Source organism: Amblyomma maculatum, chromosome 7, assembly GCF_055883805.1.
Source record: "Amblyomma maculatum isolate TAMU_Amacu chromosome 7, ASM5588380v1, whole genome shotgun sequence".
NCBI classification, from domain to species: Eukaryota; Metazoa; Arthropoda; class Arachnida; order Ixodida; family Ixodidae; genus Amblyomma; species Amblyomma maculatum.
Genome location: NC_139350.1, coordinates 85,032,185 through 85,057,815, shown reverse-complemented (window position 1 = coordinate 85,057,815; position 25,631 = coordinate 85,032,185). Strand labels below are relative to the sequence as shown.

Below are 25,631 nucleotides of genomic sequence, written 5' to 3'. Positions count from 1 at the left end.
GCTGTAAAAATGTGGTAAACACGAAAATATAAATCCCTTCGGTGCATTTCGCCACTACGATCCCCGTCTCTTGTCGCACGACCCTTCTATGTGCGCACTTCGGCTCGGGAATCCGAGGCCCATATTTTAAAAGCAGGTCGACCTCAGCAAATAACGCAGAGAGAGGAATTGGTGGTGGAGAAAATGGGTGTAGGTAAAAGCATCCCCGGAAAAAATGTCCCCGGAGGATACAGCCCCGGAAAAACATAACCAGATGAAAAGGCCTCTAAGGAAGATGCCTCTAAGAAAAAACGCCCCCTGAGCAAGAATTGGTCCTAAGACTGAATCCTTCCGAAACAAAGTACTAAAGAAATTGCACCTTTTACTGGATTCCTAATTTGAGAACAGGTGTAACTATTGTTTGTGATCTGGCTCCTCTGGGTGCCTGTTACATTTACTGGCAGTAGAGAAGACACGGCGAAAAAGCATGGCGAAAAAGTCCATCATAACATGTGATTCGGTTAGATTTACATAGGTTACGTTTAGGTTTCTGCTTTTTTATGTTGTAACGAATGCTCCCCATCATTTCAGTACTTGGCCACTTCCAAGAGGACGGGTGGAAGCGCTGTAGCATACAATATTGCCGCTCTCCACGGGGTAACGCCGTCTTAAGACTTATGGCACAAAAAAAAAAAAAACCACAGCAGGTGGAAAGGAAGAAAAGTTCGCAACAAATATGCAAATTACCCTCAAGCTAAAACCATAAAAGAAGTTCTAAGGTAAATCGCTAAAAGTAATTGACAGTAACATTAGCTCAACCTTCGCTTCCAGCTGAGGCGAAAGCTTGGTGTTAGATTGCACCCTTTTGGGGATATTTTTTCTAACTTCCCAAATTGTGACTTTTTAATGCGAAAGCAGTATTTCGCTATGTTCACAGATTTCTGTCCGCAGACCGCCTAAGCAAAATTGTGCCCGCAGCAGTTGTGAGTAATTGAGAAGTGGTAGAAGTTAATGAGTGGTGTCAATCGATAGAGATGACGTAATGATGTGCCCTAAAACATAATTAGGCCAATACGTTAATTAAATAATTATAGAGGCAAGAGATGCAAAAGTAAAGGCGAAAATGGCCGCATTAGGCAATAGCTTGGCGCCACATTAAATAAATCAAATATTAAACTAGTTAATTAAATAAGTCAATTAAGGTGACTTCAAGAATGTGATGTCGCGCAAACTGAAGTCGGACCAAAAAAGGACATAGGAAGGAATTGGCGTGCAATTCGAAAGTGCCAAATACTAAAATGGGTAAACAAGAAGTGAATTAAGCAATGAGAAGCAACCAACAGCAGCATTAGTGGTTTCGCATTACTCAAATGCACATTCTGCAGTGCTCTTTAATTTTTGTCGTGGCACATTTTTGCCGAAGCTATATATTCCGGAGTTGTTTACTCCGGGGACGTTTTTATCGAGATCTGGAAAGAATGTACTGTCAATGTCCCCAGTTCCTGGACAGGAGGAGCTAACGGCCACTGTTTCGCGTCGCAGTGGAAAGTCGGAAGGCCGTAGCGATGATCCGCAATGGCCGCGATAGAAGCTATTCGCAACTAAGTGTGATCAGGTACTTGGTTGCGATTAGCTATTCTCCGTCGCTATCACTGAGAACGTTGGAGACACGTGGACAGCAGATCGATGCCCACATCAGAATGCATCAGTCGGTGCCAACAGCTAAGCAAAAAACCATACAATGCGAGGCTACACACGGATGCGCGTAGCCTCGGCGGCTTCGGCTCCCCTTGAGAGAAAAATATCCGAATGGTGTGCACCTTTCTACAGTGAATACTGTGAACGCGAGCCTCGTTCAAAGAAATAAAGAAGCGAGCAAGAAGTCAGCCTGATAGAAGCTGCGGTCGATAACCTTGTAACTTCAGGTCGGAAGATTCAGTTCCAGGAACCTTCGCGGTCTCGAGACTTCGCGGTATTGCAGTGAAATACAACAGCCGGAACTATTCACACGTTTACAATCAAATCATCAGAAGCATTTCGGCATCAGATGTTGACGTCGGACTGGTTCCCGCAATAGATGATCCCATTCATCGCATATGAAAAACTGCGGACAGAGGCCGAAGCAAGCTCCACAAGCGATGACTATAAAGTGGCGGATTTTATTTGATTGACGCAACGAAGTATCATGTATGGGCTTGAAAGGGGAAGAGGAAGAACAAAAAGCATGCGATCAGCCCAGCTGCTAAGATAAATTGTATTTAGCGTCCCGTCCTCCGCAATGCTTCAGATATGAACTTTCACCAACAAGGCCAACTGACTATATACGCTTCTATCAGACTGAGTTATTCCGGAGCACAAATGCAAAATAATTTGTTGTCTCTTGTGAAGTCAGTCGCGTCTGTCACTTAACTAGCCCAAAGTGTAGAGCCTACTGTCTATTCTGTATTTTATACTGGTGTCCGTAACCAGATAAGGCGTGGCAATAATCGAAGGGCACACACTGACTTTAGGGTAACAGATATTGATAATAAAGCCCGATGTGCGCGTGCACTGTCGGGAACAACAGATTAGAGCGCGCAAACTGCAAGTTATGAAGATGGCTGGGGTTTTCCTTCTCATCGTTCCTCTGATGTGGATAGGGATATGCCGGGTCTTGCGAAATAATAAATGGTTTGGTTTGGTTTGTGGGGTGTAACGTCTCAAAGCGACTCAGGCTATGAGAGACGCCGTAGTGGATGACTACGAAATATTTCGACCATCTGAGGTTCTTTAACGTGCTGACATCGCACTGATATCGCACAGCACACGGGCGCCTTGCTTTCCGCCTCCACCGAACAGCGGCCGCCGAGACCGGGATTCGATCCCGCATCCTGGGGAACAGCAGTCCCGACAACTGCGCCACCCCGGCGGGGTAAATGAGCCACTTCATGGTCTGCGTTCCCAAACCACGACATTTTTGCGTTTCTGTCTGAGATTGGGCTACCCCGTTCGCGCCCAATTTCTAAACGGTAGCTGCAGAGGTTTACCTCTGCTTTGGCTCAAAAGTAATTCTGCTAAGGAACTTTGTTAATAAATTTCAAATCTGTGCAAAACCTGCAGAAGCTTAATGTATTTTATCTCCTGTTTCGTGCCTGAAGAGGGATGAATTCACACGAGAAAAGGGAGCAATATTCAAACATCCACCGCAAGCGAATAACTCGAGCTGTCATGCTCCTTCTATAGTTTGGTTCTGGTAACTGGTGCGGCCGGAAATTGTACATCAGCTGCAGTCTTCGCGCCAGATCCGAAATTTTCGAAGCATCTATAAAGACATTGCAATGAATATAAGACTATACACACCTAATCCACTGAAAGAGCTTAACTGGCAACAAAGCTGTGCTAGGCGTGCGATACGAGCTCAAGTGTTATATAGAAATGATGCGCCTATTTCCTGGATCGCGGTTCCAACGAAATGTTTCATCCTCCCCTTCCGAAGAACCTTTCACGGGTTTCATTATCGCCATCCCATTTCGATCCATAAGTTGTCTTTTTGCCCGTATTATATACCGCTAACACTACGCAGACATAGCTGGTTCAAAATATGCTGACCATTTTTCAACTCTAGAATTGCAAACACAGCTGCACCGCTACAGTGGATTGTGATTTCCAGAAGCACACGGATTCCTTCCTACAATCGCGTTCTTCGACGTTCCAATGGCGCGGTGGGTTGGCACATTTGAATCCAATACCATTGAAGTGGCGGCGTGAAACGGTTCCTGCTGTAAAAACTGGCGAAACACAAGTTTTTCTTCGTTCTATCCCCCCCCTTTTTTTCTTTCTTCCTTTCTTTTTAGTTGTAAGAATACACCAGCGTGCTTCAGTAAAGTGAGGAAAGCCAATATAATTGAAAACGTTTAACGCAGAACTGTACACTCGCACCTCTGCTAAAGGTGTCGACGCATCGCCTCGTTCAGTCTCGATGCTCTCACCTACTGAACAAGCATGATTGATAACGCAGGAGCGGGAGAGGGAGGAACTAAAAGGAAAACACTGAAGTAGCTTTTTTTACTGCCATACACACACGCTAAAGAAGCGAGTTTCATTCGTCTTATCTCTGCAGAGTGCACGTAACTGGCTTCACCTGTTTGTCCATCATGCCGAGCAGTCCCGTCTTGGGCGGCTCGTCAGCGTGGTGCTGCTCGGTGTGGTTGTCAGGCAGGCCGACGCTGATCTTGAAGGAGCAGTAGCTGGGGTACAGTGTGCTGATGTTCAGCGCCCGCAGCACGACGCTGTCCGTGGCCTTGGCCGACGGCACGTTGAGGCAGTCGTCGAACGAAGCCAGGAAGCTGAAGGTGCCACCCATCACCGACACCGGCAGCTTGGCCTGCGCGTCGGTCACTGCACAGTGAAGTGAAATAAATGCTATGACAGTTCTGTAACGGTAATAAAGAAAGATAATGTCGACTGCAGCAAATGTGGTTGCTTCTGTTCTGACTTGGTAGACTGAATAAATTATCATCATCATCATCAGCCTGACTATACCCACTGCAGGGCGAAGGCCTCTCCCATATTCCTCCAATTAACCCGGTCCTGTGTTAGCTACATCCACTTGACCCCTGAGAATTTCTCATCCGCCCACCTAAATTTCTGCAGCCCCTTGCTACGCTTTCCTTCTCTTGTAGTCGTATTTGTTACCATAAGCGACCATCGGTTATCCTGTCTTCGCACTATATGTCCTGCCCATGCCCATTTCTTCTTCTTGATTTCCACTGAATGTCAGTCATTTAAGTTATTTCTCTGACCCACTCTGCACGTTTCCTATCTCTTAATGTTACCCTTATCATATTTCGTTCCATAGCCCATATAGATAAATTTCAGATAGCTCCATATTGATGACCTCTATATCATTAATGAGAGGGTGGCAGGCATCGTAATTAAGCCTAATAAGCTCTACAAACGGAAGGTTGTACAGGTCTACGCACCTACATGTAGCCATGATGACCAGGCAGTTGAAAGCTTGTACGAAGATGTTGAATTGGCAATGCGGAAAGGAAATATGCAGTATACTGTATGGGCGACTTCAATGCCTAGGTAGGGCAAAAGCAGGCAGGAGACCAGGCAGTGGGAGACTATGGCATTGGTTCTAGGAATAGCAGGAGGAAGTTACTAGTTGAGTTTGCAGAGCGCAATAGCCTAAGAATCATGAGCACCTTCTTTAGCAAACGAAAGAACTGGAAGTGGCCATGGCAAGGTCCTAACGGGGGAGACTAAAAATGAAGTTGGCCTCATAGTGTATTCTAACCCGGCCGTTATGCAGGATGTATAGAGGTAATCGGGAAAGTGCGACTCAGTGACCACATGATGGCATAAGGTCTCGTAATAGTGTAAATCTGAAGAGAGAACGAAAGAGATTGGTAAGAAAGAAGTCCATCAACGAATTAGCGGTGAGGGCGAGGGCAGAAGAATTCAAGACCTTGCTACAGAATAAACATTCGCTCTATCTGAGGATAACGGCATCAGCCTAGAAGCAATGAACAATAATTTCAGAGAATAAATTGTACAGGACCGCAAACTTGTTCGAATCCTGCAAAGTTCGAATGAACCGGAACATTGAATCAAGCGAGTCCGAGCCTGTGAGATTCCACTCGGTTGTTGTTGTTTTTTTTCTTTTGCTCTGGGGACGTCCTGGCCCTGCCCCATGCGCGGTGTATTGCGGCATCGCATTATACGTCGCCCCACCACAACATAGACTCATGGACAACTTGGTCTGACATTACAAGGGTATAGCAACGCACCAGCAGGGCACTCGACTGTACTGCACCTAACGACGCCAGTTCGACCCCGGCCGCCGCTTTTCGGTGGAAGCGAAAAGCAAGGGGTCCGTGTGTTGAGCGTTGTCAGTGGATGCTGAAGAACCGCAGGTGGTCGAAATCCTCCTTAGCACTCCAGTACGAGCACCCTAAAGTCTGAGTCCCCTTGGGACGTTAAACCCTCCAAAGCAACTATCTTACTCAGCCCATAGATTTAAGCCTGCACTTACGCGAGTTGAGGACAAAACAGAGTCCTCACAACAGCAATATCATATTTAAAATTCATCAAATACTGCCGAACCCATAGGTCAAAATGAAAGCAACATTAAGGAGATACAGATCAGCATCGGAAATTCAAAAATTAAGGTTGAAGAGCGTGACCTTTAATCACTGACAGACTAGCTCCATGATTTTAGATAGAGAAGTCTAGTCTGACCTCGATTTAATGCGATTTCAGTCGCAGAGAGACAAAACGGTCTCCTCTGCGCAGCTTGAACAAAAACGCAAAGGGAGAATGGTAGCATGAGCTGTCCTCAGGTGTGACAGCCTATACAACTGGTGTCCACGCAGGTTGCGCGGAAAGCATATATGCTTCAACAAGAACGTTTGATGCGCGAGGAGGAGGAAGATCCACTACTGTCAAAAGGTACACCCTGTTCGTCGCGCGCATTGTGTCTTATCACGCGATGCTGATGTGACGAGTGTAGGCACTTGCGAGCGCCGTTACGATAACCTTGCTGTCCTCCCTACAGCTGCTCGCTCGTGACGATCTGTAAACCGGCCTCCAACTGCGGCCCTGGCGCATAAAAAGCACAGTGGGTGCTTACTCAGGTGTAGGGCTCTTTCGAGGCATTGCCACTGAAAGTCAGTACTGCATATATCTGGCAATAATAGGGTGGTCAAGAGAACGGTAACTCTGCAGTAATGGGATCAGCATCCGCCACAGGGTTACCGAGTGTAAAATGAAACCATTTGGACAAGCGGATGAGGAAGGGATTAAAAACGTGATAAAAAATTATATATAATAACTTATCAGATGCCAGGCTTTAAACTTGTTTATACCAGTATGGTTAAAATATATATTTCGCTGGCTGCTTGGCAGACTTCAACAGCAGTCGTCCTCGAGACAACACTTGCATCATGTATCCGCCTTTCACGCTTGCGACCATCTAAACAGCTATCTAATTGGATTACTGACGCTCGCAAAACTCTGCCGTTAAAGAGGATGTATTAACGGAAATCCTCGCATTTATAGAGGATTAACATTAAGCTTGACTTGACAAATTCCACGCTCGTCCTACTTGCCTGTTCTCGTCACAAGCGTTTCGCAAAGGATTTTCTATTGATCAGAACTGAAAACTGGCACAGGAAGTGAACTCTAGTTTAAATAGGTCTCGCCAGTTAGAATCCTGGAACGGCTCCATTCGCCTCGTCTTCAGGCCGGAATTGGGTTTTAATTATGTGCGTGCAACCGGACCAAAAACGTTGAATTAGCAGAGGTTTAGCATAGTTAAACATTGTACTCAACGAAAGCTTCACGTACAGCATGGTTAAACTTGGTGGAACTCTTTCGTTGCCCGATAGGACGCACTACACGCAGCATCATCGTCATTAGTGCCCATGGCTGGCTCTGCATCGAGGCGCGGTGGCTCCACGTTCTGACATCCATCGATTGATATCATGGCTGTTTCCATCGCGCGATGGCGTCACATGACATCAACCATGTTATTAATCAAGTCAGTGCACCATCCCCTTCAACTCTAAGCTCCATGTTTGAAAGATCAAAGATCACCCAAATGTCAAAGGGTCAAGGCCTTGACCTTGTGGTGCAGCACCAAGGTGGTCCACAAGGTTACACTTTAAGCGGTGGGGAGTTTTGGGGAAATAAAGGCACATTATATTTATGACCACACTTTGTCCTGTGGCGCCTTGAAGGTGAATGGCTAGCGCACGCTGACGCTGTGTGTTGGTCTATAGGAATGGATACGCGCAGTATCTGTCACATTTTTCTGTGGGCACCTGAACCGATATCAACAGTTCTACGCTGACATTGTGTGTTGATTTATAGGAAAGATACAGTATCTGACATTTATTTGTGGACACCTGAACAGCACAGCAACAGTTTCTCCTGCTCTTTGAAGGTCAAATGAAGGTACAATTGAAAACCACACAAAAACTGGCTCTACCTAGCGTAATGAAGCTTGCGCTTCAAAAAAGTCATTCATGACAGTGGCTACGGATGCTGGACCCATCGTACAAGCTTGGGTCCGGGAGGGCGCAGTACACGCCTTTTTAGATGCTTCGAAGGAAATGCGAAAGTATACCAGGCCCTTTCGACTCCTGTGCAGTGAGAGAGCTTTAGCATAGCACGATCAGCGATCTGTCACCATGGCCTGCTACCGCGTGCGGCAGATGCGCACGCGCTGATGGGCCCCGACGCGGCAGGTCTGTGTGTCGACTTCCAACACGTGGTGCCCACTAGCGTCATCAAGGTGATTCGAGCATGCGCAGTAGAATGCGCGGCTGCGGATCTCGGTAACGGATCGTTGAAAGCGCTATACTAAAGAGCATCGAAGCCCTTCGTTACATCCATGTCTTTCACTCCTCTCCTGCAAATGGAAAGGGGAGATTTCTCTTTTTCCATTTAACCACGCATAAATTGTGCAGGTAGCTGTTTTGTGTACGAGCCGTGCAGGTGGAAGGCGGATCTTGCCTCTCGCCAGGTGGCAGGTGGGTAGAGGCTTCACACACACTGCCGACAGTTTTCGACCACTTCGCGCTTCCGATGATTGCGCAGTAAAACGTGACTGCACATAATCGTTCACTCCAGAAGAGGGTTCGTAAAATACTTCTGAAAATGGTTGGGCATTGTACCTACAAATGTGCAGACATGGGAGCAGTAAAGTGCTGCTAAAGAAAACCGGGGGCGTGCCAGCGACGGTCATATTACAATCATGTTTACTGATAAGCTTAAGTAAAGCTCTATGAGCCTGCCTTTCTTGTTTTTCTTCTTTTCTTTCCCGAACAAGAAATGCAGAGTGACTGCTAGACGAGATACCATACGTCGAGTACAGATGAATGAAGAATCTGCATGCTTTACCTTTCTAGGAGTCGTTTGAGCGTCACAGTTCTCAGTCAGTTTGCTTTTTTCAGACTTGAGCATGCCGCTTTGAGTTGAATTATGGTCAGCCCCGCCGTGGTGGTGCATTGATTAGGGCGCTTGATTGCTGCGCCCAAGGATACGGGATCGAATCCCTGCCGCGGCGGCCGCTTTTCGATGGGGGCCAGCAGCAAGGCGCCCATGTGCTGAGCGATGTTAGTGCACGTTAAAGACATTTCCCAGGTGGTCGAAATTTCTGGAGCCCTCCTCTACGGTGCCTCTCATAGCCCCAGTCACTTTGGGACGTTAAACCCAATTAACCAAACCAACCTAATGGTCACAGAAGGTGTCTCACGAAATCACAGTGCAGGGTTACCAAACACAATTTCTCATTCACGATATGAGGGATTGGTGTGCCACGTGTTGTTCAAAACAAGTGGAGCTCCGGTTTAGTTTGGTTCGTAAGGCTTAACGTCCCGAAGAGACTCAGGCTATGAGAGACGCCGTATAGTGGAGGGCTACGGAAATTTCGTCCAGCTGGGGTTCTTTACCGTGCATTGACATAGCACAGCACACGAGCACTTCGCTTTTCGACTCCATCTAAAAGCGGTCGCCGTGGCCGGGATTCCATCCCCCGTCCTAGGGCATAGTAGTAGAGTGCCGTATTCACTTCTATCACCACACTGGGGCATCAAATAGAGCTCAGATTCCACAGTGTGCGCGGAATATTAGCACTATGTTTAAACGAACTCTATTATTACTGCAGGGCATTGGCCGCTGCAAGCATGCATAATTTTCTCTTTTTGTTTTCGATCTTGATCTGCTTTGTCCTCAACGTTTTTTTTTTTTTTGTCCCTTTAAACTACGAGGCATACCTTGCACTCTTGTCCTCCGCAACACCGCGGACAAGTAATATATGTTAACTGCGTTTTGTCAAAATCAGAGTCTGTCAGACACGGTGTAGGGCTAAAAGCATACTGGGTCATTTCCTCTTAGACGCGCATCTCCGCGACTTCGTGAGTGCACTGCCTTCGCAAAATGTAAATACAATATACGCTGACGGCTCGGTTACATCTGTTATGTTTCAAGCAAATCAACTACAGAATGAATGAAAAAAAAAAACGTTATTATTAGATTAGGGAGAGGGGGATGTATGGTGGGGTCCCCAGCCCGGGACTCCAGGGACTGCCGCTGCTGTTAGTGCTCGTGCTACGTGGGCTCTTGGGTCTCAAATCCGCAGCTGGACAGAGCAACTTCCCACCCATCACTAGTTGGCACTGAGTTCATGTTGTCAGGTGGATTGTTTAGGGAAGTCTGCACCTTGATGCAGCATGCCCGCCTTCTCCCCGTAGAGTTTGCGTTCTGCCGTAGTACCCGCGGGGTGTGTTAAGTTCAGATGAGTGTGTGAGCTGTATGTTCTGTCGCAGGCATCGCCATTTAAACTCCTCCGCTTGGGACAGTCCTGTGGCTATACAGAGGCAGATAGTGTCTGCAGTGTATGGGGGTTGTTCTTGAAACAACGCACCAAAGTGGAGGGGGAAGGGAGCCGCCTTCTAGAACCAGCATGCCAGCCCTAGCAGACCGAGCTGTGACCCCCAACTTTCGGTGCGAGAAGTTGCCACTGCGGCGGGTTCGGACCGAAGAGGACAGTACGAGTTGCGTACCCGATCAGTCTTTATTCTGCCCGAGTATACGGCAAAATACAGCACTCAAATGAATGCAGTCGCCGTAGCGAGCAAATCTCCCGCTCACGTACAAAGGTGAAATAAAACCACCGAATGGGGAAGCTTACGCAAGGAGGTGAGATGAGCGTTCTGCTCACCTGGCATGGCTTCGCGGATCACGGCCCCAAGCGGTAAATGCGTACGATAACCGGGCGACGAAGGAGACGGCGGCGGTCTCGCCGGCGGAAAATCCGAACCGCGTGCGTTCGCGATCAACCGCCGAAAGACACCAGATAGTCGCGAGAGGCGCGCTCCTCCCTACAGCGCGCGTAAACTCGCGTGATAATTACGCGCGACCGTTATAATGAGGGCAGAGTATTCGTGTGTATCCCCACAAGTGTCGCAGCCTATCCGCGTATGCCACCATTAGGGCCGGAGTGAGGTGGGGTGGAGGATGGAGGGGTCCAGCTCTAGAGAGGAGAGCTCGGGCAGCGCCATGGGCGCACTCGCTTCCTTTTCACGCTCCGATGTCCGGATGAGGCATATCTATGTCATGCTTATGGTAGCCACAGGGACAATTCGCCTTTCTGATGTAATTACAGAGCCCGTCATGGAAGTCATGATAATCATATGATGCAAGGCGCATGCGCAGCATAGAAATGGATACCTCCTCCTGCGTTTCTATGTTGTCCTGGCAGGCGGTGAGGGCGTCCACTAGTTGTTGCTGGTGAGTCATCGCCACCACCGTGTACCCGGCCTCTGACTTCACTGTATCTACCTATCACTAGTAGACTGCTGGGCATTGCCGGTATTTGTCCCGGATGTACCAGCGCCTTCACTTGAACATAGGATGCGTATTTCGGAGTAGGGATAGACAGGTTACGTGCAGGTAGCCGCTAGTCAACTGTTACGAGTAGAAGGCTGGGAGGCAAGGTGGCGCACTGGGAGTTATTGTGGCGCTGGAGGCAAGGAGTTTTTGGGCTCTACTCGGCACCTCCAACTCCTAAAGGTGCTCTGTAGAAGTGGTTTGAGGAAAATGCGTAGACAAATTAGTGACGCGGCCTCAATTTCGTGAATCAACTGGCGATTTGTAAGAAATTGAGGCCGCGCTGCGGTGGCATCGCGAAATATAAGTCTACGAAGGATCGTGCATCTCCGCGCACTGAATCACGACGTTTTCTCCATTGCCCGAAAGGTTCGCCAGCCCTTCCATGCGTTTTTGGAATTATGTTGCAAACGTATGTATTATATATTCGCAGCACCACGACAGCACAGTTGTTATCAGGCATCGAGCCTGCATTGCTAAGAAGCCTATTCGGGGGGTGGGGTAAAGGCGCCCCTTTATTTCAATATACGCGCGATTCTAACCCAAGCGAACCTCAGTAGGAACCGCCGCCATGTTGGATCACTTGAGGCGCCCTCATGCAAAAATCGCAGAAAGATACGGCGAATGGTACGTCGACGGAATGGAATGAATGTAAACTAAAACGACAGAAAAAATTATAAGTTTAAAAAGGCAAATGTTATTTCCTTCGGTTAAGTTACAGAATTCAGCATAATAATGCTCAGACTTGATATACATCTGATCAGCGATAGGACCACATTTTGATACAGTTGGAGTTCTTTTTCTTTCTTTATATTTTTTTTTTTTAATGGACGGATTTCCAAGGATGATCGTACGCATTGATAATCTCGCAGCAAATGTATCGCTCTCCATCAGGTTTCCTTACCCATGCAAAGACGACATGCTGCTCACTAATCTTACATGACTCAGTGCACCATTTGAACCTCGATTTGTGTAATTTGTTCTTGGGCTCAAAAATTCTTTTGAGGAAAGAAATGTATTCTTATGAATTTCAAAAATATCGAGAAGTCCCGCTGATGCACGAGAGCTTTCGGTACACTTTCTGTCATGAAAATGTTCCATTTCTACTTCAACGAAATTCCCAAGCACGTGTTTTCTAACCCACATATTTGAAAAGAACAATTCCCGTAAGTCAACGCATAGCAGAACTGGTGATCCCCAAAATATAAAACTATAATGACAGCTTTCAAGTAGTTGAGAGGTATTACGATGGCTGCTTAATCCCTTACTTGGTCCATGAGTCGCAGTTAAGTGCTCGTCCATCGTGCCGCTGTTCCCAGTCGTTTGACTCCTGTGTTCTATTTATTTTTTATTTTGCAGCACAGCGCAGTCTTCCTTCAGGATGCCACAGATTTCAACTTTTCGAATGACTGCATCGAACTAATTGCTTGATTGCGTCTTAAATTGATCTACACTACATAGTGTACATTTTGCTTATTTTACGTGTTCTTCTTTCTCCTGTGCACGTAAAAGGGGTATGAAAAGGCGTCCATATTTTTAATGCTTCAGGCCACCTGTGTCTACATATGGTGTGCTAACCACAGCTGAAGCTCGCAACATGAAGCTCACTCTTGGCAGAGTGATGCGGGAATATAATTACCGTATAGTACAATTGACGTCGACAAAGGGCTCCACAAACTGACCCAGTAGAAAACTACAGAAAATTTTCCATTGCCACGACGTAATTTCTGCGTGGTGTTTAATAGTTAACCTGTTTGCAACTACAGAAATTCCTTTAGTAACTGCAGAATGCTCTGCAGTCGAAATAAAAGTACTGCAGAACTACCGACTACAAAAAAGCGCTGCAAAAGAAAGTAAAGTACTGCAGGCAAATGCTACAGAACTGCAGAAATATTGGTCCTAATTCGGAAACGCGGTTTTCTACATTTTTTTTTCGGCTTTGGAGGCAAGTTACTCACAACCTGTTACCGCTAAAACTAACTAACAAGCAGAAATAAAAGCTAAAAATATAAAGATATTTTTTTATATATATATAAAAATAGGTTGAAATGTCGCTGCCGTTTATAACCGGTACTGAGGGGAGGCGTCGTCCACATCAGACCTCCGATACAGGCGCTCTCCGTCGGTCTGCCTCCCTTGCGCGCATGTGAACCTGGGGAGCTGATACGATTGAAGAGCGTCGAGGCCCGTAAATCACTCGCTCGCCTTATCTACCGTGTTGGGCAGCGCTGAGCACGGACCCTCGCTGCTTGACACTCCAGATCGTACCTTTTGCAAGTTGCGAAACCGACAGCAAGAATGAGGCGCGACAGTGTTCGTGCCATGTAATATTGATTTTTTTTTTTTTTTCTGGTGACGAGGCGGAAGGACAACAGGAAGTACACCCATTGAAAGTCGCGTGATAGTAAATGCTCACGAGTGCGGAATGCCGACACACTCTTCGTGCAAGCCGCTTGTTCCAATCGGCTCGTGCGGTATCACTTCACGAGCAGACTGCGCGGCTGCCCAATCCTCTTCGCAATGCTATCGCGGTCAATATGCGGACCGTAAAGCTCCCAGCTCACCATATAATGTGGAGAAATTTGGATGCATTTATAGTTCACGCAGTTTTTAGGCGGGAAAATCTATTAACTACTCGTGGGGAACAGAAAGTGTTATTTTTGAAAAATACAAAGAAGAATAGATGTGTGAAAAATGTTTTGTTATCACAAAAGTTTGTACCTGTCTGACAGAAGCAGAACTTCCGAGGTGATGTAATCACTGTCTAACCTGTCTAACGCAATAAATTTGCTGTAATACATTTGCTGTGAGATGATCACTGCAATGCTCTAAGGACATGTTTTCGATTAAAGGCAAGTCCTAATGTTTTAAAAGCTCGCATTGCGTCTGATCAAGCGAATCTGGGACATACAGGCTTTGTTAGACTAATTATATGTAGCTTTAGGATACTAGCGGAAAATTAAATGTATTTCGCTAATTCTTGGAAACCGCGAAATAATAAATCCCTTAATTTTTCCTCTTGCCGCTGAACAATAGGTCTTTGAGGGTGTTCTCCGATAATAACGGGACAGGGCAGGGCGCGGATAAGGTAATCTTTTAAGAGCACTGAACTGCATGCTCCCTCTAATGATGAATAGCATACGACCACTAATCGGTGTCCATTGTGATCGTGTGCGCTTGAAGTGATTTCATAGCCTTACTCCGAATCTAGGCGTTCCTTCGAGTGAAGCCTAATAAGTCCCTTACATGAGGCTTACAAAGTCCAATGAAATGCTTCACTATCATTCTAGCACTACAAGAGGACTCTAGTGCTCGTGATTTCATTCACTGCAGAGCTGCAATAACCGTAGAGCCATGAGCAGCGACTAGAAAGGGTAATGCAAGCAAATACCTTCGGCAGCCGTGTAGCATTTCCCGCGTCATTTATAATGACCTTATTGAAAAGCTCGAAATCAAGCGTGAGAATTTCAGGTCAACCTCACAGACTATTCGGGAGTTTAATTTGATCGGTGTACCAGACACGTAAGTTGCCAAGGGTCGAATTGATTGCACGATCCGTATTAGCCACGAAGGGAGTAACCCGACCATTTGCCTTTATCTAGTGTCGAGCACCTTGGCTACAGCAAGGCCGACAAACAAATGCTTGTCGCTCGGAAAACACTCAAGTTCGGGCACCGAGGTACTGCAGTGTTTGGTCGTGTGCCAGCATTGCAGCTGCCACGGCCAACGACAAAATGAGGCGCTGCATGCGGACTCCCCTGCCACTCTTTCAGGTGAAAGTTTCCATATGGGTGACAGACGCTTCGGCCGTCAAGAGCCTGCCCCAGACGCCTCTTCAACATAACCCTAATTTCTAGGGAGGTCTCGCCTCCAACGGAAAGCATGCAGCCATGGCAAATGCGGCGGCACGTGAGCTTCGGCTTCGACTCGGACATGTAGTCGGCACCGAAGCTCACGCATCCTCCTCTCCGACGGCACAGAAACTCGGTGGACGCACTTACTGAGTATGGCCCACTCCTCCCCGTTTCCGACTGCCTTGATGTACTGCACGATGGCGTCCATGCATCCGGCGCAGTCCACGTTCTGTTTCTGCTCCTTGTTGGCGTTGCAGATCACCTGCAGCGTGGGTAGCAGCAGCGACGACGCGCGCTCCAGATCGATGCCCATGAACTTGAGGTCCATGGCACGCGCCCCCGCCGCGAGGGCGCACAGGGCCAGCAGGCAGAGGCACCGCGCCATGACGCCCCGCGAGCCGCGCCGAGAGTAGAGTCGTGCTCAGGTCGCACCAGTGCCGCTGCTCTTATCGTCGATGGCGGGTCCCTCATCGCTCGCTGCAGATAAGCGGGCCCGATGGGATCGTCCGGTAGCCCCGCCGGTGCAAAGTCTGCAAAGACAGAGACGCCCCGATGAAGGTTCTGGCGGCGTGACTGCGCTCGCGAAACCGCTGCCCGGAGGTCGCCGCAACGCGTCGCGTGTTCATGTTGGGGGAATCTTTATTTTCAGCTGCTCTGTGCAGAGACGCCATAAAGGATGGACATGTAGGTACCGATTACAGGGGATCCGTAGAGCTGGAGCAAGAACGTCGATAATTCTATGCTATCAGATTAATTTGGCCCCCATTCAGTATATAGTAGCATACATGTTTTAGCAGGCTCTATACTGTTTTGCATAGTAAGCAAAATTTTAACGGCAGCCGTCTTCGGGAGCAGGCTTCGGTGCGAATACAAAAACCAGTGACAGAACTAATATGCTTAAGCTAGTGGCTGTTTTCGTAAGAAATCTGCGTTTGAGCATTCTGGAACACGATTTACTTATAACGCCTGTAGGTATTGTACGATAGCACTACGCACGTGTCGATGCGAACGGTACAAGCTTCCGATGCGTAACAAAAATTGGCTTCTTAAGACTGTTCTGCCCTCAAAACCAGTGATTAAAGCAGAGAAATAGAAAGAGTGGTTTGTTCTGTTTAGTGGGGTTTAACGTCCCAAAGCAACTCAGGATATGAGAGACGCCAAAGTGGAGGACTCCGGAAATTTTGACCACCTGGGGTTCTTTAACGTGCACCGACATCGCACAGAATGCCTTGCTTTTCGCCTCCATCGAAAAGCGGCCGCCGCGATCAACATTCGATCCCGCATCCTTGAGCATAGCAGTCGACCTCCCTCCCTCTCCACCTACGTGGCGAGGCAAGAGAGCGAGAAGGGAATTGGCAGGGATGTTAACGATATTTCAAGTTCGAACATTTTTTTTATAACACTGAAATTTCCCAAAACGTGCCAATTTAGGGGCAGTCTGGAACAGGTTTCCAATCTGGAGCGCTTTAGAGCACTAGAACGTTGATTTTGAAGTCCTCTAGAACGTGAGTCTTTCCACACCCTTTAGGCTAGCAATTAGTGGCGGGAAAATTAGAGTAACATGCAATGAAAGCTACATTATTAACTAGTTAATGATGTAGCGTAATTGCAAGACTCTTTAATTAATGTGATTCTAGTATTTTCAGATGATGTATTTATAATTATGCTGCATATCATTTAGAACTACAGACCGCCCATGTCCGTATCTGTAGCAATAATGACAGAGCTTGCTCATTATTGCCACAGAGTCTCTGGTGCATTTATTTTGTGGATATATCTGTGAATGCAGACAATATATAGAGCAGTATTTTTTTTTTTCGCCCTGCAAGCCTTCTAACAAGCACAGCATAAAATAATAATGGAAGGGGCTAATATGTTTATTCGACCAGCTGTCTCCAACTCGATATGTGATTTAAAAAAAAAAAGTTATCTTTACCAAGGGAGCAAGTCAACATCTATTTGGACCTCACGGGATTGAGGAAAGAAGTAAAAATAATCAGAAGATCGAATCAGTGAATAAAGTAACTTAGAAAATAATAAAGAATGTTTCACGCTCCAAGATATCTACAATGGTCGTCGGGTGTTGAGTGACGACGGCGCAAAAATGACAGTTTTTCGCAATTCCGCTATGCTGCATGTCGACATCTGCGAATATCAAACAGAACTGGCGCAATACAGCAAGGCTTTCCGCACTCTCCTTACAGGGGACGGCGTTCACGCTCACGTAAGGATGACTTTACCATACGAACGAGCCGTTTGTTCGTGTGGTGAAGTGTGCACTTTTGGCGCGCAGGAAGAACCGTACGGGCCGACGGAATAATAATAATAATAATAATATTGATAAACTTTATGAAGAGTGTTTTAAACCATCATAGGCCTGCCAAAGCCGCGATGGGCTTGAAAGGAGCACTAACAGCAATGAGGACAGAAAAAAGCAACCCACGAAGAGAGGGGAAATGCGCATTTGAGCACGAAGGACAAAACGTCTTCTAAAATGAACAAAGGTTACCAATGCGCTGATTAGAACCCCAGACGGCGCGCAAGATGCTGCTGATATTTGCTGCTGCCGTGGACTGGTAGAGCTAAAAGCAAAAGTGAGAAAACGAAACTATGCAGTGACGGGCCGTATGCGCTCGCTCGCAGCGTCGGATGCACGACACGGCGCGGCCTCCGGACCGAAATCGAGGTAACGACGGAGGGGCCGAACCGGCCTAATCGGCCAGCGAGTCGGAATCACGCCATCAAATGTTCAGTTCAAAATACACGTAATTCTGAGGATGTCGACCAGTTTCCATCTCGATGCGCATGATGCTCGTGTTTTTAAGTGAGAGAGAAGGCCAGAAGCTCGAAACACGCGCCGAAAATTCGACGGACCTTTGGTGGCTCGCGTATTGGCATAACAGACGTGCTTCAATAAGCTTAACATTGTGGAAGAGTGGTGACAACCAAGGTTATGTCTCCATGAATTGCCGCAGCCCGGCACCACCCATTTCGAGAGCACTGAGTTTAGAGCAGTTTGGGGCTTTTTTTCTCTTTTTCAGTCTTTATCAGAATGGCGCACCTTTCCGGCTTGGCGCGATATCACGCAAGATTAGCGTCCCGATAAAAAGCGAAAAAAAAAAGTCAACTACAGCCTAAGCATGCTAATGCTTAGGCTGTCATAGCGCATATAGTTACACATTGTGTTAAAAATTAAGTTCAAAATTTGTTTCACGGAATTTATCCAAACCTTCTGGGTATGACCGGTCGAAACATGTCGAGCGGAAAGAGAAGTGTTTTCATTTTTCTCTACTATTTTGGCCCAGATTCACCGCGCACCTCACTTACTGCGCCGCTTAAGAAATATTTTGCAAAGGCTCTGAGTAGTGCAGAGACAGCTGGCGACAGTGAGACGAGATAGGCGACGTGTACAATAAAAGAAATAACAGTCAAATATGCAAGCCTTTCTTTAGCTTGGGCCCTCTAAATATTTTGTTTGCTCAGTGCAGCCTGCCTGACACGCGTCGAAGAACCGGAACTCCGTGAGATAGGCTCTGCGCGAGCTCCTCTTATCTTTCCTTTCTCTGTGGCCTCTCGCTGCGATTTGTAACCGACGGATTGCGAGCAAGTTGTCCCCATCAGACAAGTCATCCTGTCGGTGCATGTGCAGTGCCGTCAGAATTTAAATTTCGGGAGCACAGCTGGAACCACGTAGTCGGCGTGCATTGGCCTGGAACTTCAATGACATAATCACTCCATGAGGACCAAGTTGTGCAACGGTCAGCGAAAGTAGCTCCATGATCAGGCTGAGATGACGATGTGCGCCGGGCACGCGAAAGTCGTCGTTCAACACCCGTGAGCTCATTGGACAGTCTTATAGGGCTGCTGGACACACGGGAAAATTTCTCCTACCCCATGGCCTTTTGGGCCGTGTGGCTGTACTTTAGCGTAAGCGATGACTCTTTTAGTTTAGCTGCAATGGCGAAGTGTATCACCTATGGCGAAAGACTGCCCCGTTCGATCGAGCGCTCTGAACATGTATGACACTCACTGCACCATAAGTAAAAATTGAACGCGAACAAGACAATTGAAACACGAAACATAAACTGAAAAAGTCAGCCTAGCGAAACTGAGTGGCATAGGACGGGCTAATTTCACTCCTAAAGCAAGTGTTGTAAAGCTGGCTTGTCCAACTGTTTCCTTTCCATGAGCTAAATCTTTAGTTGTTTCCTGCTGGCATGTTTCCGTTGCAGGAGCTAATACAAGGAAACTGACATGCTAAGTTCTTTGGTGTTGGCACGTCAGTTCTCTAATTCGCGTTTCATTGATTGCTGATAGCCTATTGCACAAGTTGCAATCAATACGCGAATTTCGGAATTGACGCGGCAGCTGATGGTGAAGGCAAGAAACGAGCTACGGAGGTCCATGTAGCAGAGGCTTCTCGCTAACCTGGTGAAACCCAATTAGCACAGCACTCATAGCATAGCGAAAAATAAAACAGAAATGCCCAGGAAAGCAATTCCGCAGCCTTCCGTAGTGCTTGCCAGCAGAGTGCCACATCGTTTCACGAACTGCAATCGTGCTCTAACGATCGGTGACGGAAAAATGATGCATTGCCGAACTCCGCGGGACGCAATGAAGACGCCGACATATCTCGTCAGTTTTTGTTGTACAATTTCTCTCCTGAGTATCAGATATCTCCTCCTAACCTTCCAAAGGCACGGAGCACCTACGCAGCTCGTGCTCGTACTCGCGTCGCGTTTGACGTAGCAACATTGACATGCATAAACAATTAACCCCAAGCTGTGACAGCTTGATGATAGCAAGATTTAGGCTCTTGGTGCTAAGAAAATCATCATCAAATGCATGTAAGAGAGCAGTCTACGGCGATCGCCTGAATTCTTCGCCGCATTAGGACCGCTTCTTATCGGGACAGGGATCAATCTTGGACTGCGCGCATTGCGGGAAGGGGCCGTCGCCTCATCCCTCTCCCATGCAGCCGCGCTCGCTGGTGCAAGCTCAAAGGAGAAAGGCGAAATTGTGGCTCACGAACAACACAGGAGAACGGAAAACATAGTGTTACATGGTCCACTTTCCTTTCTGCATTTCTCGCACGTTTTCTAGTGCCTCTTTTTAGTTTGGTCGTGTAACTGAGTTGGGATTGCGTCGTCGAAAGATAAAGGCAGGCCAGAAGGGATGAGCAGCTCGCAGGTACACCGCATTTATTGACAACCGTCTCGCAGACTACCTTCTGCAGCGTAAATTCCCGAGGATCTTATGGAGAACGAGTTTAAGGTATCCGATAGTCGGGGAATGAATGAAAACATAGACGACTCAGCACGCTCTCGCTCGCATTCTCGAGGTAAGTATGGACATACATCCGCGATAGATACTTTGAATGCAGTCGTCGTCAGTGTCGTAACTCGTGCAAACTAAAGGCACCTGCCTGATGAAATGGACCCCGACAAAGGCAAGCGGCACGACCAGTGACGAAACGATTGCCGATTTCGTTCAATAAAATTCTCAGTTAATTAAAACGCACTACCATGCGAAACCCCAAATCTCATCGAAACCAGATTTGAGCTCGATGCCCCTGCTCTCCACAAAAATATTTGATAGTTTCTTCGGGGACGAAAACATACCGCGGATTCGGGAAAAAAAAAAAAAAGATTCAAATAATGATTGCTACCAAACAGCGGCAACCAGTGTGACGACCGGAGGCTCTTACGATGAGCATGGCGTCTTTATGTTTACGCCGAACAAAAGGAGAATCGCGAGGTCCTTACCTGTATAGTAATGTGCAAACACGGTGCCAGTATGCTCCCACGCCAACACGTTTGTCAGTTAGACCTCGATTTCCTGAGAATCTCCAGCTACCCCGGAGCCAAAACTTCGGTCTGATAGTCTCTGGTGCACTTAGAGCATGTCCGGATTAAGTGCTCACTATCAAAAACGCAACCGCTCTTCGCAAAACACCACGAAGTTCGCCGCAAGCAAGGAACAGCAATACATTCTCAAGCGAATGATACGCGCAGACTTCAAATCCTCCTGTCCAATGTCTCCAGACTTCACAGCACGCCTGTAGTTGATTTTATCACTCACTCACTCACTCACTCACTCACTCACTCACTCACTCACTCACTCACTCACTCACTCACTCATTCACTCACTCACTCACTCACTCACTCACTCAACCACTCACTCACTCACTCACTCAACCACTCACCAACTCACTCAACTCACTCACTCACTCACTCATTCACTCACTCACTCAACCACTCACCAACTCACTCAACTCACTCACTCACTCACTCCCATCGCAGCAAACAGGGAAGCAGCCAGCCGCTACGCGCAAGACTTCGAAGGCCACGAGTGATTGCAGGCTCTATTACCGTCGGGGGCACGCCATTTCCAAAAAGCCAATGTGCAGCCTTCACAGTGCGTATTGGCCGTAGGCGTCCCTCGAGTGTACGTGTTTCGAGAGCCTTTTGTTCGCAATTTATGCAGCTATCGGGGCCATTTATCGTTGGTGACGCCTGCAGGCTGCGGCCTTGTTTACCGCGGCACAGCACTGGCCGGCATGAAATTGTCCGATAGCGTCCTTTCCATTCATTTTTTCCACATGTCATAATTCGATAACTTTGTTAATGTCCTTTCAATGTGGATATATCCCTGTAAACCTTCAAGCGAGGTACAGGAAGTCAACGAGGGCACCTTACTCTGCTTCGCGCACGGGAAGAGTGCACGACAACATTACAGAGATTTAGCTTGCCGGAGACGTACTGACGTAGATGTATACCGGCTTACCGTACCCAGCTCCCGCGCACGCGCATTTACAGGGGTGAGTGCAATTGCGGCCACTACGCCTGCGTGGGAGGGGTACGGTAAACCGATATACTTCTACGTCAGTACGTCTTCGGCAAGCTAAATCTCTCCATTTACGGACACTCTTCCCTGTCAAAAGGAGCAGAAGCGAGCAGGCGTAGCGACGAAGACGTGCAAGCTAAGCCGACCATATACACTCCTGATAAGACCATTAGCACAGCTGAGAAAAAGGCTCCGCAAGAGAGCTAAGCGCGCCGTGCTTGTCTCGCATCCTAACAATGGACCATATCTCTTTTTTCTTCCGCGAAATGTGGTATCAGATATTCTGCAGAACACTGCACATCACCTCAGTATGAGAATGTCAGCCCTTGGCAGCACCTCGAATTTCACAGAAATCGAGGAACTCTACGCCAATGTTCTAAAAGGCTGTACTAAGAGGGGGAGAAGACGGCGAGCGATCATGAAATGTGGTGTAGCATGTTTATGTCAGCAGTATAGATTTTAAGTTTAATCTTTAAATATTTAGGTTTTATTATTTGCCTTTTGAAGACACAGCGAGGACAAATCGAAATTGGCCGCTCGCGATAGGACACCGCGTTCCAATCACAGAGAGGCCGCTCTCACTGATATCGCGCCCTTTATAAGCTAGAAAAGTTTAGAGAGAGAGTACCACTGTAGCCATATATACTGAAACATTTCACTGCAATTAAAATGCATGCATCGATATACATTTTTGGGTCTGCAGGTCCCAGTCACTATTGACTGCATCGTCATTCGCTTTAAAAGAGAGGGAACAAATGTCATCTTCGGTGTGGACGTGAGGAGTAGGTATTTAATTTCCGGAAAACTCCTAAGCTCAATTTTTGCAGTCATGAATGTGCGTTTCGCTGGCGGGGTCGAAAGAGTCAACTTACGAAAAGAGAATTAGGCAATAATATTTAGCTGAAAACAATAGCTACACATAGTTGTAAACTTGTCATCGATGCCCAGTGTCCCCCTAATGGCGGATTCCCAGGGGTGGACAGGAGCAATGAGAAGCGGTGCACTAAGCTAGGGTACAGTGAACTAGAAGTATTGGGTAGTGGAAGGAGCGGAGGACTGGACGCACGGGCAGCGTGAAGCTAAGAGCGAAGCCTCTCGCTAGGGGCGCTGGTGTGCTCTTCCCGAGGAGATCGCGTCGGCCACACGGAGACGCGCTCGCGTAGTTGCGACCACGTTTTTCTTGGTGCTGCGAGCCAGCGTGCTCTCCGTGTTTCTGCTAGTGAAGGTACCAAAAGTGCCTAGTGTGACCGTTTCTCTGTTGGATGCTGCTCTCCTGTTGCTTTTTGGATTATGGAAAAGAAGAAAAAAAGCGATACGCATTGCTATGCGCCCGGATGCAAGAGCGGGCATCCTGGTTTTCGGCAAGCAAATGGGCGCACGTTGTCGCTTTTTGGAGTTCCTAAGGACAATGATCGGCGAAAGCAATGGGAGAGGAATCTTCACCGCAAAGATAAACCACTCTCTGAGACTTCAACTGTGTGTGAGAGGCACTTTGAAGCGCATTTCATTTTGCGTGAATATGTTCATTTCATCAATGGTCAGGAAGTAAGGATTCCTCGAGGTAAACCGGCGCTCACCGAAGACGCGGTGCCCATGCTCCTGCCCGATTTGCCGTCCTACCTCTCAAAGGAAATGCGTCAAAAAAGACCAGAGAGAAAACGCGTTGCAGTGTGCCCAGCTGCACGCACGAAGAAGGCGCGGCTGTCTCCTCGCGATGCTCAAGATTCGTCATCACCAGATATGAGTGCGGATGGCAACGGCAGCCTGGATGTGACAGTGCAAGATCTCCAAACGATTGCAGACAGTGTGAGCGTCCCGAAAAGCTGGACAAGATTTGATGTGGCCGACTTTGATGGAGTTCTGTTTGCCACGACAAAAGTCAGCAAAAATCCGTTTGCTCTTGTCCACGAAAGAGTGCTGACATTTAAAGCTGACCGCGCAAACACAGTTACCGCCCGCCTATACTTTCGAGGAAAAGAGAACAAGGAAGTTATATTGAGGTCGGTAAAAGACGCGGAAGAAATTTTGCAAGACGCAGAATCTGCTGTTCTCTGCAAGGGTGCCATGGACCAAGCAGAGTTTGACAACAACTACAGCAAGGATATCACATGCCACCTCAAACACTCCGTTGACCTTGCACAAGGCATTGTTTTCAGCAGATCTTGCTCAGGAGTAGTGAGCAAAGAAGGTAAGCATTAGTTCGTTACTAATCACTCGGCCTTTTCTGTGACAGTGGGCTATTAGATTTATTTTTTGGTGTTTGATAAAGCATCCTTTGAGACATTAAAAAAAAAAAAAGGCAATATCAGCTTTGCACTTAGACTGGCTTGCACGTGATATCATGAAGCTCCAAACTTGAGGCATCTGCAAGGCACTTAACAAGTGTCGGCAAACCCCGTGAATGCCATATCACAAGCCCATCCTGCCTATCCAAGTAGAAACTAAACGTTTCAATGAAAAATGATATTCTCACTGTTTACAGCACCAACAGCTAGGGAACTATCCATTTAGATTCACCCTGTGTAACATGTTATTGCAACTTAATAAAGGCACCAATAGCTCAGGACAGAAAAACACAAGTGAAATAGGTGCTTGGGTTGTGATAATAATATTGGAGTGCTACAAGCAAAATATAAAAATTTCACTCGTGCTCTTTCCTGCTGTGTCCTCTTATTTTTTACATATTGTAACAGGTATTGCATAAAGGTTGCTCTGAAAATGAGAATGACCAACCCTGTCTCTTTTTCTGTGTTTTAGGTGTCATCTGTGTAGCATGCCGCTATCTAAGGAAGAGACTACAGACAAGAAAGTGTCGGCTCACGACAAAGCCTCTGAAGAGGAACATTCCTATGCACCTGAAGCTGGCTCGGCAAAGGGCAAAGCGCCTCGCGTCACGTGTCAGCACACTTCAACAGGTAGTTTCCAAGATGAAAAATGAAAATTCAAAAATCACCGAATAATCCTTCAAGAGCAAACTTGAAATGCTGTCACAAAAACAAAAAGAAGCTGCTATTCATATGTTTGCAGCAGCTAAACGTAAAGGCATTCAAGGAATGAACTACACAAAGAGCTGGATCCTCGAGTGCATAATAGTGAAAATGAAAGGACCTAAACTGTACGAGCACATGCGCAAGCAGAACATTCTTGCACTCCCAGCTAAGTCAACGCTGAGCAGTTACCTGAAGTCCTACAGGACCGGATTTGGCTTTAATGCCAAAATATTTAAAGTCCGAAAAAACAAGCACGATGGATCGTTTCAAAAGACACGGCGGATTGCTTGTCGATGAGATGAAACTTTCCGAAAACCTTGCAGTTACTTCCGCTGCATTCATTGAATAATTCGTTAATCTGGGCTCCTTCACACCTGAGACTGACAAACACACGGTATGTGACCATGGTATGGTGATTTGTGGCAAATACGGCAGATCCTTGCCGTATTTGCCACTCATGGAAATGTAAAAGGAAACTTGCTAACGAAGATTATGATGGAAGCAGTTATCCTTGCAGAAAATGCAGGGCTGTTTGTTGACTTTATCACTAGTGACGGTGCAACATGGAACAGGAAGATGTGGC

The 25,631-nt window shown here is 47.1% G+C and overlaps 1 protein-coding gene across 1 annotated transcript in view; it reads right to left on the bottom strand.

The window, feature by feature from the left end:
* Positions 1-25,631, bottom strand: part of LOC146183827 (nose resistant to fluoxetine protein 6-like) — an 86,723-nt gene that overhangs the window by 29,873 nt on the left and 31,219 nt on the right. The window contains exons 2-3 of the mRNA XM_084609202.1: positions 15,360-15,742; positions 4,100-4,356 (exon numbers count right to left, since the gene is read on the bottom strand). Of these exons, the coding sequence (XP_084465328.1) occupies positions 4,100-4,356; positions 15,360-15,597 (495 nt within the window). The 5' untranslated portion in view covers positions 15,598-15,742. The remainder of the gene's footprint in view (positions 1-4,099; positions 4,357-15,359; positions 15,743-25,631) is intronic.